This window comes from Orbicella franksi, chromosome 13, assembly GCF_964199315.1.
Source record: "Orbicella franksi chromosome 13, jaOrbFran1.1, whole genome shotgun sequence".
Taxonomy (NCBI): domain Eukaryota; kingdom Metazoa; phylum Cnidaria; class Anthozoa; order Scleractinia; family Merulinidae; genus Orbicella; species Orbicella franksi.
In genome coordinates, this window is record NC_138157.1 from 18,310,281 (window position 1) to 18,328,264 (window position 17,984).

Genomic DNA, 17,984 nt, shown 5'->3' on the forward strand with positions numbered 1-17,984 from the left:
CAGACACCCTTGGGACCCTCATTAGTGTCCGCTTAATACAGGGTGTCCTCTCAAAACAGGTTCTAATATGTTGTGCAATAATACTTGATTATTAACCCTTTTGTAACACAGTGTAACACAGTGTCAGATCAACGACTGCTCATAGCACAATGTCCAGTCAGTCAATGTATCAATCTGAAATAATCACTTAGTTTTAAAACAACATCACTGAACAATGTTAAGGGAGTCTCAGCTGAACCTTTAGAGGCAAAATGCCCTTGAAGTGTCTGCTTGTTGCACGTTTTCTGCAACAAAATGGCTTAATATTGGTGTCTGCATCTGTTTAACAGAGGTGTCCACTGAATGCCAGTTTATTTTACAGTAAATGTGGGAAGACCTTATGAACCTACTGGCACCTCGAGAAGTGATGATGATGATGATGATGATGATGATGAAATGTGGGAAGAAAATTTGGGGACTCAAGCTGGTGTCCACTTAACAGAGGGTGTCTGCTTAAAGACAGTGCATATGGTGCTTTTAACGTCTCTGACAGTCTTCCTCTGGTTCAGCTAAAATACAGTCTAAATGCCTTTTGCTCACCACCAGAAACTAGTCACTTATTGAATAGGCTTGCCAATTCCATTTCATAACATAAAATGTAGGGTAACCCAACCACGCGTTTTTTTAAAGGTATTGATCTTGTTTTGAAAACTTTCACAGTGCCCGTTACATATTTTCCTGTTACCTCCCCAGAAAGTAAAACATTTGAATATCTCACCCTTGCTTTGCGTGCACTCTATGCCATCTGCAGGTACATGTTTACAGTTGGATTTCAGTATAATTTTCAACAGATAACAGCTGGTTTTTCAGTTGGAAGACGTTAACAGTTAATGGTTAGTGATATGCTTCTATTCTGGTGTTCCTGGTTTACGCACAGGTTCATTAAACTTGATTTGGTCACAGAAGGAAAATTTTGCTTTCATATTACTCGTATGCTTGGTAGCATAGTTGATTGCGTCAATGTCAACCCCAGAATGCGCGTGGTGCTTAAAACATGCCTTGCATGATGCGCAGAACGTGTGTGCACTAAAAAAACTAGGCACCGTCCTTGATATGGGATCCGCTTAATACAGGTTTCACTGTACTTAAAAATATGATAATACAAGTTCATGTGTAAATGTTCAAGTTAAATCTTATGGTAAAATTTCTACTAAAAGAGCCTATTCATACACCAGTACAATTACATTACACAAATGATGTAAGATAATAGCTACGTTTTGCCGACATTCAAAGCCGTTTCCGTCACAAACAAATTTGTATTTTGACAGATAACAATCACAAAATTGATTCCAGGAACAGAATTAAGTAAAGACTTGATTTCCTATAATTTAGGTGAAGAGTCCACTGAAACAAAGGTTAATATTTACGGACACTCAAATGCTCTCTTGAATATTCACATTTCGTGGCTTAATTTTGTCTTTTGTACGCAAATAGAAGCAAAAGTGTTTAACTGTCGTAAAACGTGCTACATTAGTACGTACCATCAGTAGCGACCGTACTTCCACCTTTTGGAATATTAAGCAAGTCGCAGAGTATTTTAGAGGCCACTCCTCTTGCATTATCGTCCATGAGTACAAAATTCAATAGCGAAATTTATAAAAGTGAAACCAAAACCTCTAAACTAGCAAATTCCCTGTGTGAGAGGAAGTGCTCTTGGATTGCAACATGGCGACAAAGGCGCACGCATAAATTATTCAAATTTGAACCCTCGATTGCGCGCGGGCGCAGTGTAGTCGCGAAAAGAGTTCTCACTGGAGGACCTTACAAGAAAAGGAATGGAAATCCCTGGTTAAAAAATAGTGTGCTTCACGAAATGAGTTTGCCTTTCAACGAAGGGTGTGGTAGTCAAAAAATTTCCAAGGACCAGCAACTTGTACTTATACAAAGTGTGCAATGAGAAAGAAACAACTTTTCTCTTGATCTGTATTACTTTAATTGCTTTAAAACATCTTTTGGTAGCTTTGGTTTTAAAAAAGAATCGATTGTTTTTCCACGTTCAATTTCCCCTGTTCACCAACACGAAATCGCTTTGTTTACTTACCCTATCATAGAGAGTAGATTTTTATACTCCCCCCACCCTACGTAGTTAATTATTGACCCCACGCGCGAAAAGTGAAACCAAAATGGCGGACAGAAAAGCCAGAGAAGTTGTTATTTCCACCACGTCCTCTGCAAAGCTGTTGCGATGGCGAGTTTGCGCGGGCTCAGAGGTTAGAGAAGGAAGTGTTCTCTGCTTTTATGAAATTGTTGGCGAAGCGGAAAGAACTGGATCGTTTATAACTCAGCCGAAACTTAAATCAGTTTTCACTGGCAAAGTCCGTGAGTTGCTCGTTTCTGAGGGAGACATCGTTGCAGCCAGGTAAGGCAAACATCATGAAGCTGAAAACTATCACGTCCAAAAATGCAAGCTCCCATTTTTTGATACAATTAAGCAATTTTTATTTGGTTTCAAGAGAGTTAAAGTCTTGCAAATACATCCATCACATTTCAGCCGACTTGCTGCTGAAAAGTTTGTTTTCATCTGTTTGATCAATTCAAGTGCCTACAGAAATCGTACCTCGTCAATATCTTGCCGTATATTGTGGTAATTTGTATCGAAATCTATTCCATTAGAAATTTTTCTACGACCTTGAAAGATCAAAGTGTGTTTAAAACATGAGACCATGAATAGCTGCACGTTTTAAGATTACTAAACGACCTAAACTGAACAGGAACGAGTGCTTTTGTATGCAATTATTGGAAATTCGAGGAAACAAGAAAATGAAAACTTCGTTTTTGTGCGAATGGAAATTACATTATTCCCGTGTTATTCCACTTGATAAAACATCAAGATCAGAAACCAACTCTAAATCTTTTCGTTTTAGTTTTCACATGACAGTTCCGTTGAGGCCAGTTTGCCTCCACTGAAACGCTCGAGTCTTTTCCATTTCAGTCCGCTAATATTTTGACAGGATTTGATTGGATACTGATCGACCAATCCAATTGTCAGAATTAATGTGTTCTGTAGTATGGGGAATATTTCGTTCCATCAAACCAATATACTGTAGTTTTCATAACTTTCTGCATACATTTATCTCTAACACTCAAAGATAGACCATTCTATTTTTGATGAGAGGAAGGGTTGGGCAATTATCAAAAAACTGTCTTGAAAAGAAATTTAAAAGAAAAAATATTAAGCAAAACAAGCCATGCAAAAGATGCACAGACTAAATAGAAAAATTCTTGCATAGTCTGACACTGAACAAAAATTCCTGTTCAGAAAAACTGCCCTAACCCACCTTGAAAATATAACGGTCCATCCTTTACTAATCTGGCATTATGTATCCAGCTTACAACACTCACAGTTTATCTCCTGCTAAAGTAATATTACAGATTTTAACCTAAACAATCCATACTGTTAACACAAGACTGCCAAATTTCCTGCAGTATCTCCAATTGGCTGTTGCTTGGTTTTAGATACTTTTTCTGCATAAATATGTAGCATGTACTAGTTTCAGTGAGTTACATATGCATAGATCTCTGAAGAGCTTTATGATCTTCTTTGTATGGAAAAATTCAGGCAATCAAAATATAATCCCATAGTCAAGTAAAATAAATTAGAATGATTTTTGTATCTCAGATTTAGGGAGCTTGTCAGAATTTTACAGTAATTTCCATCTTAAAATCAACAGAAACTAAGATTTTGAGACTTCAATTTGAGTCCAACACAATTTTATAACTGCAGTCTTTTTGGTCTTTGTGAAGGTGCGGTGGCATCATGGTTCGTGCACTCAACTCCAGATTGCGCAGTCTGGGTTCAAACCCTAGCTGGAGAAATTGTGTTGTGTTCTTGAGCAAGACACTTTACTCTCACATTTCCTCTCTCCATCTAGGTGTATAAACTGGTACTGGCAAATTTAATGATGAGGGGTAACCCTGCAATGAACTAGCATCACATCCAGTGGGGAAAAGAAATACTCCTAGTTACTTCATATGACAGAAACTGGAGATAAGCACCGGCTTGATGGGCCACTTGGCCCGTATGCAGACTCTAACCTACCTTTTAAATTACCTGATCAATTCTTTTTAGAACTCCAGTGCTGTTAATAGATGAAGCAACAGAGTGCGAACATAGAATGGTTATGAAGGACCTTTGCTGTGACTGTGGTGCTGACCTCAGGAAGTATGTCCCTTCCATAAAATATACTGCAAACCATTTTCTTGCCTGAAATTAACCCACAAGCCTGCAAATAATTTTTGTCCATAGGCAGGTCATTTGTCAGGACAAGGACAAGTTTTGACCTGACAAAAAGCCAGTCTGGCCGGACAAAAAAAATTGTTTGTCGTTAGAAATTAAAAAGAGACATTTGAGACATTTTGATATTTCAGTGTAGACTCTTCGCCAAAATATTGGTTGCAAATTCGAATAGCTTAAAAGTCAACTGAGTGTAAAATCGCTACTAGCACCAGCAAGGGGACCTTTACATCACGTCTGGTATTATTTTACCTGTTAAAAAATTGACAAATTTACAAACATTTATACCCCTAGTCACACAAACGTTTCCAACGTAACAAGTTTCCCACGACGTCTAAGGAAAACGGGAAAAGCAATGAAACAATCTCCCGCGTGGACAGCTTGTCAGTATAAAACCTCACAATAACATTCGGAGACTTGAAAATTGGCTGAAATGAATTCTTCGACTTTTTGTGAAAGCAAGTTTCCTCTGAAAGTTTTCGGGGTCAATTGAATAAAACATTTGCGTAATTATTTAAAATGTGGAATTGGAGGTGTTCATGACTATAAAGCGTGACTAATTTGTACATTCATGCTTTTCACAAAAACATGTCTGTGGAACGGAAACTATATTTCAACCACACCGACAGACGTAAAAAAAACTATAAAGGGTTAAAAATTAAACTGATTTTTGATAATATGGACTAGAAAAATATTTGGTTACGTTTTAGAGGTTTTAAAGTTTTTGAAAGCGATTGCATTCAGATAAACAAAACATGAGTATTTGGGCCGTGTATTCAATTTCTATAATATTTTAATCAGGTCAATGTATTACGACTGAAAATTAATTCCACAACACTTGGTGGTAACAAACAACGAGTAATGACATAAGACCTCAGTTTTTAGTAGTTTTCAGACGAAAGTAATTCAGACTAAGTGGGGCTTCACGATCTTTCACAATGCCACCGCAAAATGTGTAAATTAACACGTAGGAATAGTGGTGCTGATGTGATGTGTTTATAATTTGACATAACATTTGAGACGACGCACTGCGCGTGATAAAATTCTCAGAATTGGAATAAAAACAAAACCAATAACAAAGCTTTTTTGCATAGTATTGTGTGGCAGTATAACAAAATAACTTGTCCCATATTCGGCCACAAATTTTCAGTGAAACTATTTTTCACTTTAGCAGAAATGCCCGGTCAGAGTGTCCGACCAGGCTAAGCTTTTACCTGTCAAAACCTCAAATTTACCGGACAATTGTCCGATGACCGACTGTTATTTGCAGGCTTGAACCCAGGGTGCAAGTAACCTGTTAAGCTGGTCTCTTACAGGACAAAAAAAATACCTGTACTCAGACCTGCCAATTCCCCTAGTTTGTGACCTTCTCATGGGAAATAGGCACAATTTAGTGCCTGCCATTATCCAAAAAAAGTGCTCAGACTAGTGAAAACAGCACACTGTTAACTCTAAACAGCACTCTGTTTCTAAATACCAGTAGCATTCTGTTTTTCATGAACAGCACTCTTGTTGGCCTGGGTAGTACTTAAACACACACTTTATCTCTCAAATAATTGTTTGGATAAATATATGTTACTGGCCAGCTGGGAGGTCCGTATAGTGAAAAACTGTGACTGAGGTCTTGAAAATGCTGCCCGAGGCCACAGGCTGAGGGCAGCACTTTCAAGCCCGAGGTCACAGTTTTTCACTATACGGACCGACCTAAGCGGGACAATAACATTTTTATCTTTTTTTCTTGGGGTAAATTGGCTTACAACTGGGTTTGTTTAAGTAACTTTGTTATTGAATTGGCTTATGCGCCATCCACAAAACATTTGTAGAAGATCTAAGAGCGAACGAGCAAGTAACTCAGATACTAGAGAAAGAAAGATACATTAAAGAACAGATTTATTTCGAACTACTTTATGTTAGCTGCATTTAGTTGACCAGTTAAGTTCTCCAAACTTATTTTTCCAGTGTGAAATTTTGTGCAAAGTTTGAAGTTGTACTACAAAAACCATTTCTGTTAGTTGTTGCGAATCACTTGAAATCAGACTTTTCTACCGTAAGTTGAGTAGCAGATAGCGAAGAAATTTGTTATGTGTATTCCACAGAAATTCTCTCAAATACAGCAACGATCAGATAGGTAAATTCAACTGAAATTGACTCATTTTTTTACTTAAAATTGTACGGAGAGAGACGCCCAGGATTAAGCGCTATTACAGGGCTGAGCTACAAACAGCGAAACAAACTCTTAGAACTTCAAAAAACTCAATTTAGTTTACTTACAGTGACTCTCCTTGCCATTTAAAGGTGAATAGAGATAAACTTGTGTTGATTAATCATCTATGAAAGGGTAGAATGGGTGAAAGATTGACAATTACCGCCAATTCGTTCGTGAAAATAGATCAACTTGATGGATTCAGCTTCCTGTGGCAGTCCAGATGAGAAAAATCTGCCCACTCCAGGAACCAATCAGATTGCAGGATTTGTCAAATTCCACCCGCTTACAAGCTGAGAAAAAGATAATACAGCATATTACATTTAACATAACCCAGACATTTGACTTGGACTTTGACTTGATTTGGTTAGATTGATTTCACTTAGCTAACCGGCAAATGCATTGGATGTAGACATAGCCCCCTAACAGAATATCAATTTTTTGGTTTAGACTCAATGAAGAACAAGATGAACCTTCCTCTCCAACCCTGGCATCTGTACCTCTCATACACAACATTCCCGAGCTCAAAGTGAGCCAGCAGGTAATTTACTTCTCACTCAGTCCTCTTTGTGCCATTCAACAGGTAATTATGTATTCAATAAATTTCTACCAGCCAAGAGTTCCAATTCGGTACTTACAAGCTGTGTTATTGACAGTACCAGTACAGCTCAGGTCACTTTTCATAACTAAAATCCCAAGCTCAAAACATGTGCTATCCTTAATTTATTTGCAATTTTGTGTACCTTGTGTACTTTTAAAAAGTATGGTAATTGATGATACTTTGTCATAATATTTTCATCCCTTATCTCTACATAATGATTTATTGGTACTGTTAGAGGTTTCAATGGAAAAAAAGACTGATGGTTTCTTCTTCTTGACAGAATAATGCTAATTACTATTAAATTATGACCAACTTCATCAAGAAAGTCATTCAGAAAATTAAGAGTTTGAAGTGGTTGGGGAAGCAAGTGGAATGTGCTTCCCTCACTTGATGAGTTTTTTTTATTACAGTGTTTAATAAGCTTGTCTAAATAAACTTGCTGCCTTATATTTTCAGGAAGCTGAGGCTTTGGGAAAAAAGGATGAGGAGAGACTTCTTCAAACCCGCAGACTGTCCCTTGTTGTGGATCTGGACCAGACTCTTATTCACACAACTATGGAACTGATACCAGAAGACACGGAGGTATAAACTACTCTTAGTCTGAAGCACAGTGGCATATTGCATATTGTTATGCTACTTGTGTTAGGTTCACTGGTAAGACACTTGACTTTCTCAGTACTTCTTGTACTCCCAAAGCCTGGGTGCTCATTGCACAATGAAGCTTGTCTAGTTTTACTTGTGTATCTTAAAAATAATAATTGGTCACTAGTTGTATTTCTTTTTGAAAACTGAGAGAAATAAAACTCTGGTCAACCTTTAATTGCAGATTAGAGATGATCAAAGTTTGAATAATGTGGCTTAGCCCTGGTTGTTGAAAGAGTGAATAATACAAAGTACCGTAATTCGCTTTCCAGTTGATATATGTTGCTGTCAACAAAACCAACAATGCTATCCACTGGGTAGTGAGTTATTTGGTAAATATTATTTTCCATCCTTTGAACAACTGTTATAAATCAGTGTTAAAAATCGGCTTGTGTAACATCACCTTTACTTGTGTGTACGTACACAGGATGTCCATCACTTCCAACTACCCGGTCACCCTGTGTGGTACCATACCAAGATTAGGCCGGGAGCCATCAGCTTCCTGGATCGAGTGTCTAAACTGTATGAGCTTCACATCTTTACCATGGGCTCAAGGATGTATGCACACACCATTGCCAGGATGTTGGACCCTGCTGGAAAATTGTTTGCCCACAGGATTCGCTCAAGAGATGAATGCTTCAATGCATTTTCTAAATCTCATGATCTGAGGTTAGTATAACTGTGTAACAGTAATGCAGGGTTCAACACTAGCACTTACCTGCTTTCCATTGGAAAGTGAATTTATTTCTTGGAAACTAACAAATTGAAAATGAACCAAACTACTTACCCAATCTGGGAAGTAAAGTTAGGGCTATGCTGGAAAGTAACTTTTATGCAGAAACATGTGTATAAAAAATAATCAAATGATAAAAATAATCAGATCTGGCAATGATTTTCTGTTTTCCATCAAAAGGACAAGTTTACACCATTCTAGCATTTACCGATCCACCATACTGGAATACCAAGAGAGCTGCCCAGTAGGTCTGGGTGCGATAAATACATGTAGTATGGTGCAATCAAATCCCCCCATTTGGATTCAGGACTCCTCCAGCCTCCATTCTGAAAAGTAAAATTTTGAGATGGAAATTAAAATTTGAAGTCTACTTTCCAAGGTGGAAAGTGGTGTAAAAAGTTAGCATTAAGCCCTGTAATGTCTGTGCTCTATAGCCAAAAATTCCTCTGTACTAGATAACACAAGGTGCACTTGCCATCCAACCCAAAATTTCAGCTCAAATTTCCAGAAATTTCCAGTGATGATCATGGAACAGCTTTTTCCAGAATTCCCTGTAAAGACGACATCATCACAAGGGGCTTTCCATTCAACCAAAAATTCTGGAACTTTTAAAATGGCAAATTGCGCTAACTATTATTGTCCTTGGAAAGTTTATGAAAAATCCGAAAAAAAGTTGAATTTCCACAATATGAACCATTTCAACCAAACATCCTGGAAATTTCAAACAAAAATCAAATGGAACAGTAATTTCTGGTAAAATGCTGTTCAATTTGCCATTGATTCAAAAGTTCAAAGTGGCATTTTTTTTGTTGTATGAGGGTATTTGCCCCAATTATCGAAAATTTCTTATCAGAAATTTCTGTTCCTGTTAATTTTACTCCTGAAATTTTCAGCAGCATGGTTTGCATTTCAGAAATCCAGCAGTTATCAGACTTTTTAAAGTTCCAGAATAAAATTGTCGATCAAATAAAGAGCACTCCATGCATCTTGTCGCTGTCATACATAAGGAATTTCACCGTGAATACACACTCTCAAATTTTGTATCCTACAGGCACTTAGGGAAACTGTAAATAGCACTTACAGAGTAGAAGCTAGGAACTGATTAAGGGTCCAATACCCGATTTATGTGTGCATAAGGAGGTGAAATTTCACTTCCAGCTACTTGCATCAGCCTGAGCACGGAAAACGGAAACAATTCAACAACTTGCAAATTTGGTTACGCTTAAGATGTTCTTTCTTTGTGTTTTACAAAATGCAAAGTAAAATGGTACAAGCAAAAAATAAATAAGAGAAAAACAGAAAAACAAGGGCAACAGAAAAATAAAAACTATTCGATTTCTTTTTTGTGTGGTTCGTTTGAACTTATCGAAGTGCCGCTGGTAGTGTGAACTGCGTACATGCTGATGGGGTAACTTCCAATAGATGTCGCGCACTTCTGGTTTCTTTAAATGCTAACAATGTTATGATTTAAGCCAATGCTGGAAACATAGCTATGCATTCCTTTGTAAAATTACGCTTTTTTCAGAAAATTGTGAATTTTTCAATATTTTAAAATTTTCTCAAAATCTGACCTTTTAAAAATGAAACAAAATCTATGCATAGCGTAATTAAGATTAAAATTAAAATATTAAATCCATGAAAAAAAAATCCCAATAACGTAATATGCTTGGGAGCCTTTTTTCAGAATTAGTCACATCTCCAGGGGCGTGGCCTGATGATGTCATCACTGGTGTTACTGATCATAAAAAAGTTAAAACACATGAAATAACTCTGAACTAACTGAAAGTGACGAGGTTATGTGAACATAAATTTTCCTTGGCAACGGCTCAAAAAGGTCAGGTAATGGGCCTTTAAGGTCATTCCCCAGTATTGCCTTGCGCATTCCTACTACGCATAATTTCACACGTGATTATTGCGCGCGCATTAAAAAATGGCGGCTTTTTCTTTACGGCTGGACCTCGCCATAGAAGTAACCCGGGGGGTGCACTGCCATATATGGGCTATATAGGTATGTGCCGCTGTGAAGGGTATGGTTTTCAAGCAGTTTACTTTAGGATAGGGTATATAAATCAGAGCGTTTGGGTCTAGAATAGGGTATCATTTTTCACAAACTGACTAGTTGGTTGAAGATTTTATCTAGACTAGGGAAACCAGGAATTGCCACTCAAAAATATAAAAAAATCAAATCGGCAAGTTTAAATTTACGCAAATCAGCCTCAACAATGTCGATAGATGGGGGGATTTGGGGAGTTTACTCTAGTATAGCGTAGCAAAATTCAGCTGAACTAGCTCTGGTATAGGCTAAGGGTTCCAGGGTCCCAGTGGCACATCCCCACCCAGAAATTCCCAAAGTACCCCCCCCCCCGGGAGAAGTAACTCGTCATTTTCTCGCAAACGAGTATGGTGACCTATCATTTTTTTCTGTTGTTTTGAATTGAGTAATAAATTTCTCTGTGTAAAATAAATGCGGACCAATTCTCAGTGTAGAACAAAAACAATCGTCGGAAACGTGAATTTAGCAAGTAATCGTGACTACAATAATGGTGCTATTATAAGAATTTATTGGGTATAAACAAGGTGCTGTTGCTCCTAAACGAACATGGGGACCCCTCATTTTTATTTCAAAATTTAAGTTCCTATAATATAACAATGAATAGGCAAAGTTGCACAAAAATCTCAGCGCAGGTTCTATTTCAGTGGAATGACCTTAAGAGTACTACATACACTAGCAGAAACAGTCACTATGCCGTAAAAAAAAGACAATTCCAGACTAAATGTCCAATAACAAGACATATACATTACGGGAAATTTATCTTGACTGGGCTGTCATGTAACATAAATGTTGTTTCACAATGGACAAAAAAAATAATAATTGATGTGCCAGGTTATGATACCTCTATCTAAGGCAGTCAGTCAACACGGGTTGCTAAAGTGTTCAGCTTAGAAGCTGTTTTATGTGGGCACGAAGCTGATTATGTGATTGTTGTTGTTGTTGTTGATTTCAACTCGTGTTTTCAGGTCTTTATTTCCTTGTGGTGATACCATGGTTTGCATTATCGATGATCGCGAGGATGTTTGGAATTTCGCCTCGAACCTGGTTCATGTCAAGCCGTACCAGTTCTTTAAGGGGGTGGGGGATATCAATGCCCCATCCGGTGGCTCTCCTTCTCCAAAGGAAGAGAAAACCTCCCCCGCAGAACCTGTCGATGTACCTGAGATGCAGGAGGGTGATATCAAACCCAAAGAGTTAAATTCTCAGGAATACAGCGAAGATTTTAAAGAAGAACAAGAGAAAGAAAATGTCATCTCAGAGGAGACTGAAAGTAAAGCAGTTCGTGAAGAGAAGGCGGATCTTCCGAATGTAGATAAAAATACAGAAACTTGCAAGAACAATACTAAGCCCATTGTTGAAAAGTGCAAAGATAATAATAACATGAAAACCGTTGTTGAAACAGTTGAACTGAATGAGACTTCATCCAAAGTGCTCGAGAATGGAGGAAGTGATGATGCTAAAGATGTAACCGACAAGAAAGAATCGATTGAAACGTTTGAACGATTGAACGAAAATAACAAAGACACTGAACAGAACAATAATGGAAAGGCTGAAAGTAGTGAAGAACAAGAAACCTCAGATTGCAGTGATAACACAACAGATGAAACAGCTCAGCAGAGAAGTGAAGGAGGTAAGTGTCACACTTCCGGCGTGTCACGCAATACTCGTGACAAGCTGAGAAAGTACTAAAAATGTGACTGTAAAAGTCTTTGTAATCTGTAAATATTCTTGGCGTTTTGACCTTTTCCATAATCGGTTTTTTATTTTAGTACATATCTCCAAAAGAATGCGTAAAATAGCATTTCAGAGCCTCTCAATGTAAAAATCGTCACTCACAACTGAAGAGACGACAAGTCAGCCGGACCACAAGATTACCCAACGAGGATATTTTTCAGGGACGGACCATTACTTCTTTGGCCACGGGGGAGGGGCGTTAGGCAATTTCCAAAAAAAAATTCTTGCACAGCAAAAACTGATGAAAAACAAACCGTGTAAGGAGAGCCGTGGGGGAAAAAAATCGAGCGAGTGCTTTCTACTAACCAGGTCCTTTATTTGACTTTAAAAAAACATTCTTGCACAAGCTATTGCCCAAACCCCCCTCCCCCCCCTCCCCCAACTGTCGTTGTGTTGTTTATCCATATCTCTTAGGGCCTTGCAGAGTGATATTCGTGTAAACAGACAGTATAATCTGTTGGGATTCTGTAGCTGAAGATTAAATTGGCAGAAAGTTTTATGAAACGAAATTTTATTACGCTTATCTGGGAACAGCTGTTGCCTTTCCGAAAATCGTCCGTGGCCAAAGCGATATTTAAATCATTCTAAAAACAAACGTACTTGTTATTTTTCCATGTTACGAAAGTTATAAGTAAAAGTTTACTAATGAAAATCTGAGGGAATTAAAGCTCTTCCAGTGTCCTTGGAAGGGTAGTTAAGAAACAAAATTAATTGTTAGATCATGTACTAGTTTATTAGAACTTTGTTTCAGGAAGAGTCCTTGACAAAAGTGCTATAGGTGTCTGAAATTAAGTTCTTGTCTGTAAGAACATTATGACTAATGAAAACAATTAACACTCCATCTTCATGAAGATTTAATTCAGACATGTTCAATAAAGAAGTGGGTAAATTTTCACAACACCAATATCGATTAATTTGACCTATAATTCTGAATCCTGCCCTACAGCCAATTCAAAAATTTAATAACGCAAAGCAACTTCAAAAGCACTTTTTCTCTGTTTGACAAAACTTTATTTTAATAACTAAGTCGGATTTGTACAAGATTTCAAGCTCTCCCTAGTTCTTTTCTTTTCTTTATTTATTTTTTTGTCCTTTCACAAGTACAAATATCCAAAACATTACATAAACTACATTTGAGAATACATTACAGTAAATTACAAACGTTAAAACAGTTTGTTGAAGTCTTAAAAAACATCGTGCACTATGTATGGTTCTATTCTGTTCTGTTCTGTTGTTTGTTACCAAAGTGTTGTTTGAGCCCATCGCGTTAACTTTCTTCGTTAGAGAATGTGACCTTTTCAGTCGTGCTAGTTTCCTGTATTTTGGACAACACCTTAGTAAAACTCAGACGATAAGTTTATAAAATGATGTATCTGTTAATTACTATTATTATTTCTTTTTAATATCGAGTGCCGGAAAACCAGATCCAAAGGAATCACTCTGGCCAATAACAACGGACACAGGCAATCCAATGAAACAATCAAAACTCAAGGCAAATACATGATTCAAAGCGCGGGAAAACGTGCGCGAGCGAGTCACGATAGCTCGTTTTCACATGACGTCACTAAAATTCGAACCACAAAACTATTGATCTTCCTGAGATTTTACTTAAATGATGTATAAGAGCAGCTGAAAACTAATGTTCATACAAATTTTCGCTCCGAATGGGTTCTTGGTTTTGTGATAAACTACGCTTGAATTTCTAAGCTTTTGCATGACGCGGTATTTACATGACGACCTAGACAGCTGTCATGATGGTTAAAAGAGTGACTTATTTCGGGGAACTTGGCTATCTGAACAGTTCATGTCTTAGAAAAAGTATTATTTTAATGTTTCAGAGTTCCTCGAGGGATAAATTCACGCTTTTATAGCAAAACTCAATGACAGATGTTTCTGTTGGTTTCCGGCCGCCATGTTGGTGCCCATACGGATGGGCACCAGAATGGCGTCTCCATACAAATCTCTATAAATTTGGGTAAAAAATTTCTCCGCATATCTCGCAAAAGAAAAATTGCTGTGACCAGAATTTTGGCGAGAGTCTTTGTATATTTACCTTCTTTCATTTTCCAGATTCTGGACTTTATCTATTGACCGGTATTGATTTTTATTTTGATCTATTTTGAATTGCGTGACACTGAAAACCACCAATTGGTTTTAATTGGAAGATTGGATGACAAAGTAGAGCGATTTTTGATTGGATGAAAAGGAGCGCGAACTTTGTAGCCAATCGCTTTCGTGGTAATTGAAAACCAAAGCAAATGGAATTACTTTGAACACTCAAGTGAAAACTACCCAAGACACACTTTTCTTTCATCAGCCATGATAAACGCATTAGTAGCAAGGCTGTGATGAAAAACTAGATAGGGACTGGCAAACCAATTTTGACTGGAGATATGCGCGGAGTGACAAAATAGGAATCCATGGTGCGGTGGGTTAATCTCTGTGGTAATGAATTCGTATAAATGTTTCTTTGCCGTTTTGCTACAAAATAAAGCGGCCATGTGTCTGTGATGTTTATTATGCTCCATATGGTACTTGGACGGAACCCAAGTGTGTGACTATTCAAATGAAAGCTATTGAACAGTAGTCTCATCCGTGGCTTATTTGCTTTTAGAAGGATACTTGTTTTGCTTTTTTTTCCTTCATCTAACGTTGCTTTATATTTTTTTAATTTTACAACGCCCTAGTGGAAACGAAGATCAGGAAATCACAGCCACAAACCTACGAGTTTGGCGATGGTGACGATGATTATCTTCTCCATCTTGAGGACATTTTAAGGCGCATACACGCAGTGTTTTACGAAACGATGGACGTCATTAGATCAAAGACTCCTGAGGAAGCCAAAAACATTCCGAGCACCGTCAAATACTGTTCCCCTGGAACAACAACACCCGACGCGAAGGTGATAGTCACCGAACTACGTCGTGACGTATTGCGCGGCGCAAACGTAGTTTTTACTGGCGTTATTCCCACTTCTGCGAAGCAGGAAGATAGTCAACCGTGGCGCATCGCTCGCGGCCTGGGCGCTAAAGTCAGCAACGGGATTGTTACACCCAAAGACACAAAATGCAACAGTGACGTCACCACTCACGTGATTGCAGGCAGGCTAGGCACGGAGAAATCGTACCGGGCGGTAAAATCTCGGGGAATTAAACTCGTCAATCCCGGGTGGCTATTCTGTTGTCATGAACGCTGGGAGTGGGTGGACGAGCGTTTGTTTCCTGTAGAAGGGTTAGAGAAGTACAGGCAGCAGATTCGGGATCAAGGTACACCTCGCGGGACTCCTCGCGGGACACCTGGCCTAAGTTTAGAGCCAACTGCAGTGGAAAACACTTTGGACGTGGATGTTGTCGACAAAGAAGGCGTGATAACTAAATCCAGGTCTGATTCGGCGAGTAGTGCTGATATTCTTCTGTCTACCTTAAACCCTTTATTATCATTTTCACCGTCCGAAGTGGAGGCTATGGACAAGGAGGTCGAGGACCTCATGAATGCTAGCGACGAAGAGAGCGATTTAATAGGAAGTGTGTCGGACTCGAGTAGTTCATCGGACTCTGGATCAACTAGTAAACGAAAGCGAGAGGAAGAACAAGACTCTCAGGAAGATGAGAACAATGATTGGCTAAACAAGAAAAGAAAGATCGACGACGACGAAAAAGGCGAGGAAAAAGAAGAAGAAGAAGAGGAGGAGGAACAAGATTCGAGCAGCTCAGACTCTGACGACTATACTCACCGTTCCACACCTAGTGATGACGATGACGATATGGCGGCCATGTTGGATGCAGAGTTGTCTCATTCATGAGTCAGTGACGTTTTCGTTGTGTTATAAAGTGTTATTGTCCCGGTAAAATCAATACACTGCCAAGCAAAGAGGTTTACGAGAATTCAGGAAATGGTCATAAGTGGATTATGGTGTGAAAATTGGGACCAAATGTTTTCAGCTCGCAGTGTTATCGCTGTGTAATTTCTCCCCGTAATATCGTGAAACCCAGCAAAGATGTTAGGAGAATTTAGGGCATGGTCACCAATGAGAAATTATGTCGGAATTTGAAGTGAGCACTATACGTGACAAGAGCTCTGAAGAAGGTTTACGGAAGGGGTGAAATGTTGCACGTATGGTAAAATACTCTAAGCTTTCAGCTCTAATTGCTATCACTGCGTAGTTTCTCCCCGTAATATCGTGAAACTCAGCAAAGAGGTTATGAGAATTTAGGACATGATCATCAAGGAGAAATAATGTCGGAATCTGAAGTAAGCACTTTACGTAATAAGAGCTCTAAAGAAGGTTCACAGAAGGGGTGAAAGGCTGCACGCATGGTAAGGTGTTGTGTGCCACTAAGCACGAAGGGAAATGAATCATGCTGGCGTACTTGAAAAGGGCGTGGTCTTGCTATTTTTGCTAATTCCTGTCTATGCTGCGATCCTGAAAATAACAATGAAATATAAATTTACTGAAGAAATGTCACCCCGCTTTTAACAAACAAATCAATGAGCATTGTCACTGGCAGATTAAGGTTGCAGAAAATAGTTTTAAAGTGGATGGGCAAAATTACTATAAAATCGCGTGACCTAGCACCTAACCCTTTTTGAGTGGCTGACATCGCCAGCTCAGAGAAACTACATACACCTTGTCAATTTAGTGCTCATTGATTACTAGACACAGAAGAAATTAAACGGTCCATTGCATTCATCCATTCTACGTGCAACGACGCATTCGTCACCTCCGCTTGCCAAATGAAATGTTCTCATTTCTTACTGTTCCTTGCACAAACTTACGGGAAAGTAGAGATACCAAACACTTTGTAGCTTCCTTCAAGATCCACAAACCAAAACCCCTTGTAGGTTTTATCGAGATGTCTTGCGTGACACTTGAAATGGCGTGACAACGTGTGCTCATACACAATCCTATTAGAAAAAATGTTTATTTAAATCCTGCTAAGGTTAATGTATAATCGTTTGTGCAAACAAATAGTGAAATACCCTGAACGTGCATGTCTGTTAACAGATAACTACAAAGAGATTTTAAAAGTTGTTTTGTCTTTGCTCATTGTAAGGGCGCTGTCATTACAAGCCAAGAACTTCAGATTTCGCATCACTTATGCTAAGGTCACGCACGTTTGCAGCTGGTCTGTAGTTAGATATAGCCACTTGTCATTAACTTCGTTAATTTTATGAATAAAACTTCACTCTAATATGTTGTTATGTGGGCGCTGATTTTCTTGTGCCTGACAAACGTCTATCTCTTTGTATTTCGATACAGATTTAACCCGCAGCTTTTATCGTTCGCTTTGAAACGACTTGTAAACAAACATATTTTGGACGAAGCATTCTTAACCGTAAAAGGCAAAAAGCAACTTCGGTGACCAACCGTATCTCTGAGCATTGCCATTGGTTACGAGCGGGCTTTCATTTACCTTCACTTTGTCAAGCATGACGGGAGAAAGAAGTGAGACCAAAATATACTTCTTTTTACCGTCTTAATCGATTGCATAAGAGAACAGAGCAACTGCTAGTAACCATAAAAGAGTTACTCGCAGTTCTAATTTCGGGCCAATATTACGGAGTCTGCATTTTGAAATGACAGGTAGTGTAATCAAACGTTTTTTCTGAAAATTCATAACCGTAAAAGGTAATTTAGGCGGCACATGCGACTCGCGAGATTCTTTCCGATCAAACACAATGCCAGGCATTTTTAGGCGTACAATGTAGCTGCAATGATATCATGATTTAATGTAGAACTACTGT

General features: G+C 38.5%; 2 protein-coding genes across 4 annotated transcripts in view; one reads left to right on the forward strand and one right to left on the reverse strand.

Annotated features, from left to right (window-relative positions):
• The window catches only part of LOC145466054 (enhancer of mRNA-decapping protein 4-like), a 30,996-nt gene extending 29,297 nt beyond the window's left edge, over positions 1-1,699 (reverse strand). For both annotated transcript variants that reach the window (XM_081449831.1, XM_081449830.1), the window contains exon 1: positions 1,521-1,699. In XM_081449831.1, the coding sequence (XP_081305957.1) occupies positions 1,521-1,608 (88 nt within the window). In that variant the 5' untranslated portion in view covers positions 1,609-1,699. The remainder of the gene's footprint in view (positions 1-1,520) is intronic.
• A 370-nt stretch (positions 1,700-2,069) lies between these two features.
• LOC145466055 (RNA polymerase II subunit A C-terminal domain phosphatase-like) lies at positions 2,070-17,441 on the forward strand. Of its 2 annotated transcripts, XM_081449832.1 has the most exons (7): positions 2,070-2,398; positions 4,109-4,201; positions 6,927-7,017; positions 7,534-7,659; positions 8,147-8,388; positions 11,471-12,135; positions 14,927-17,441. In XM_081449832.1, the coding sequence occupies exons 1-7, from the start codon at positions 2,163-2,165 to the stop codon at positions 16,039-16,041; spliced, it is 2,568 nt and encodes an 855-aa protein (XP_081305958.1). In that variant the 5' UTR covers positions 2,070-2,162; the 3' UTR covers positions 16,042-17,441. The 2 variants fall into 2 exon arrangements, with proteins under 2 accessions (XP_081305958.1, XP_081305960.1); XM_081449834.1 differs by lacking the exon at positions 4,109-4,201.
• Positions 17,442-17,984: the final 543 nt, after the last annotated feature.

Coding starts and splice junctions, on each gene's coding strand:
- LOC145466055 (XM_081449832.1), top strand. CDS start 2,163: ATGGCGGACAGAAAAGCCAGAGAAGTTGTTATTTCCACCACGTCCTCT. Junction 4,202..6,926: donor TGTGGTGCTGACCTCAGGAA/GTATGTCCCTTC, acceptor TTTTTGGTTTAG/ACTCAATGAAGAACAAGATG. Junction 7,660..8,146: donor TGATACCAGAAGACACGGAG/GTATAAACTACT, acceptor GTACGTACACAG/GATGTCCATCACTTCCAACT.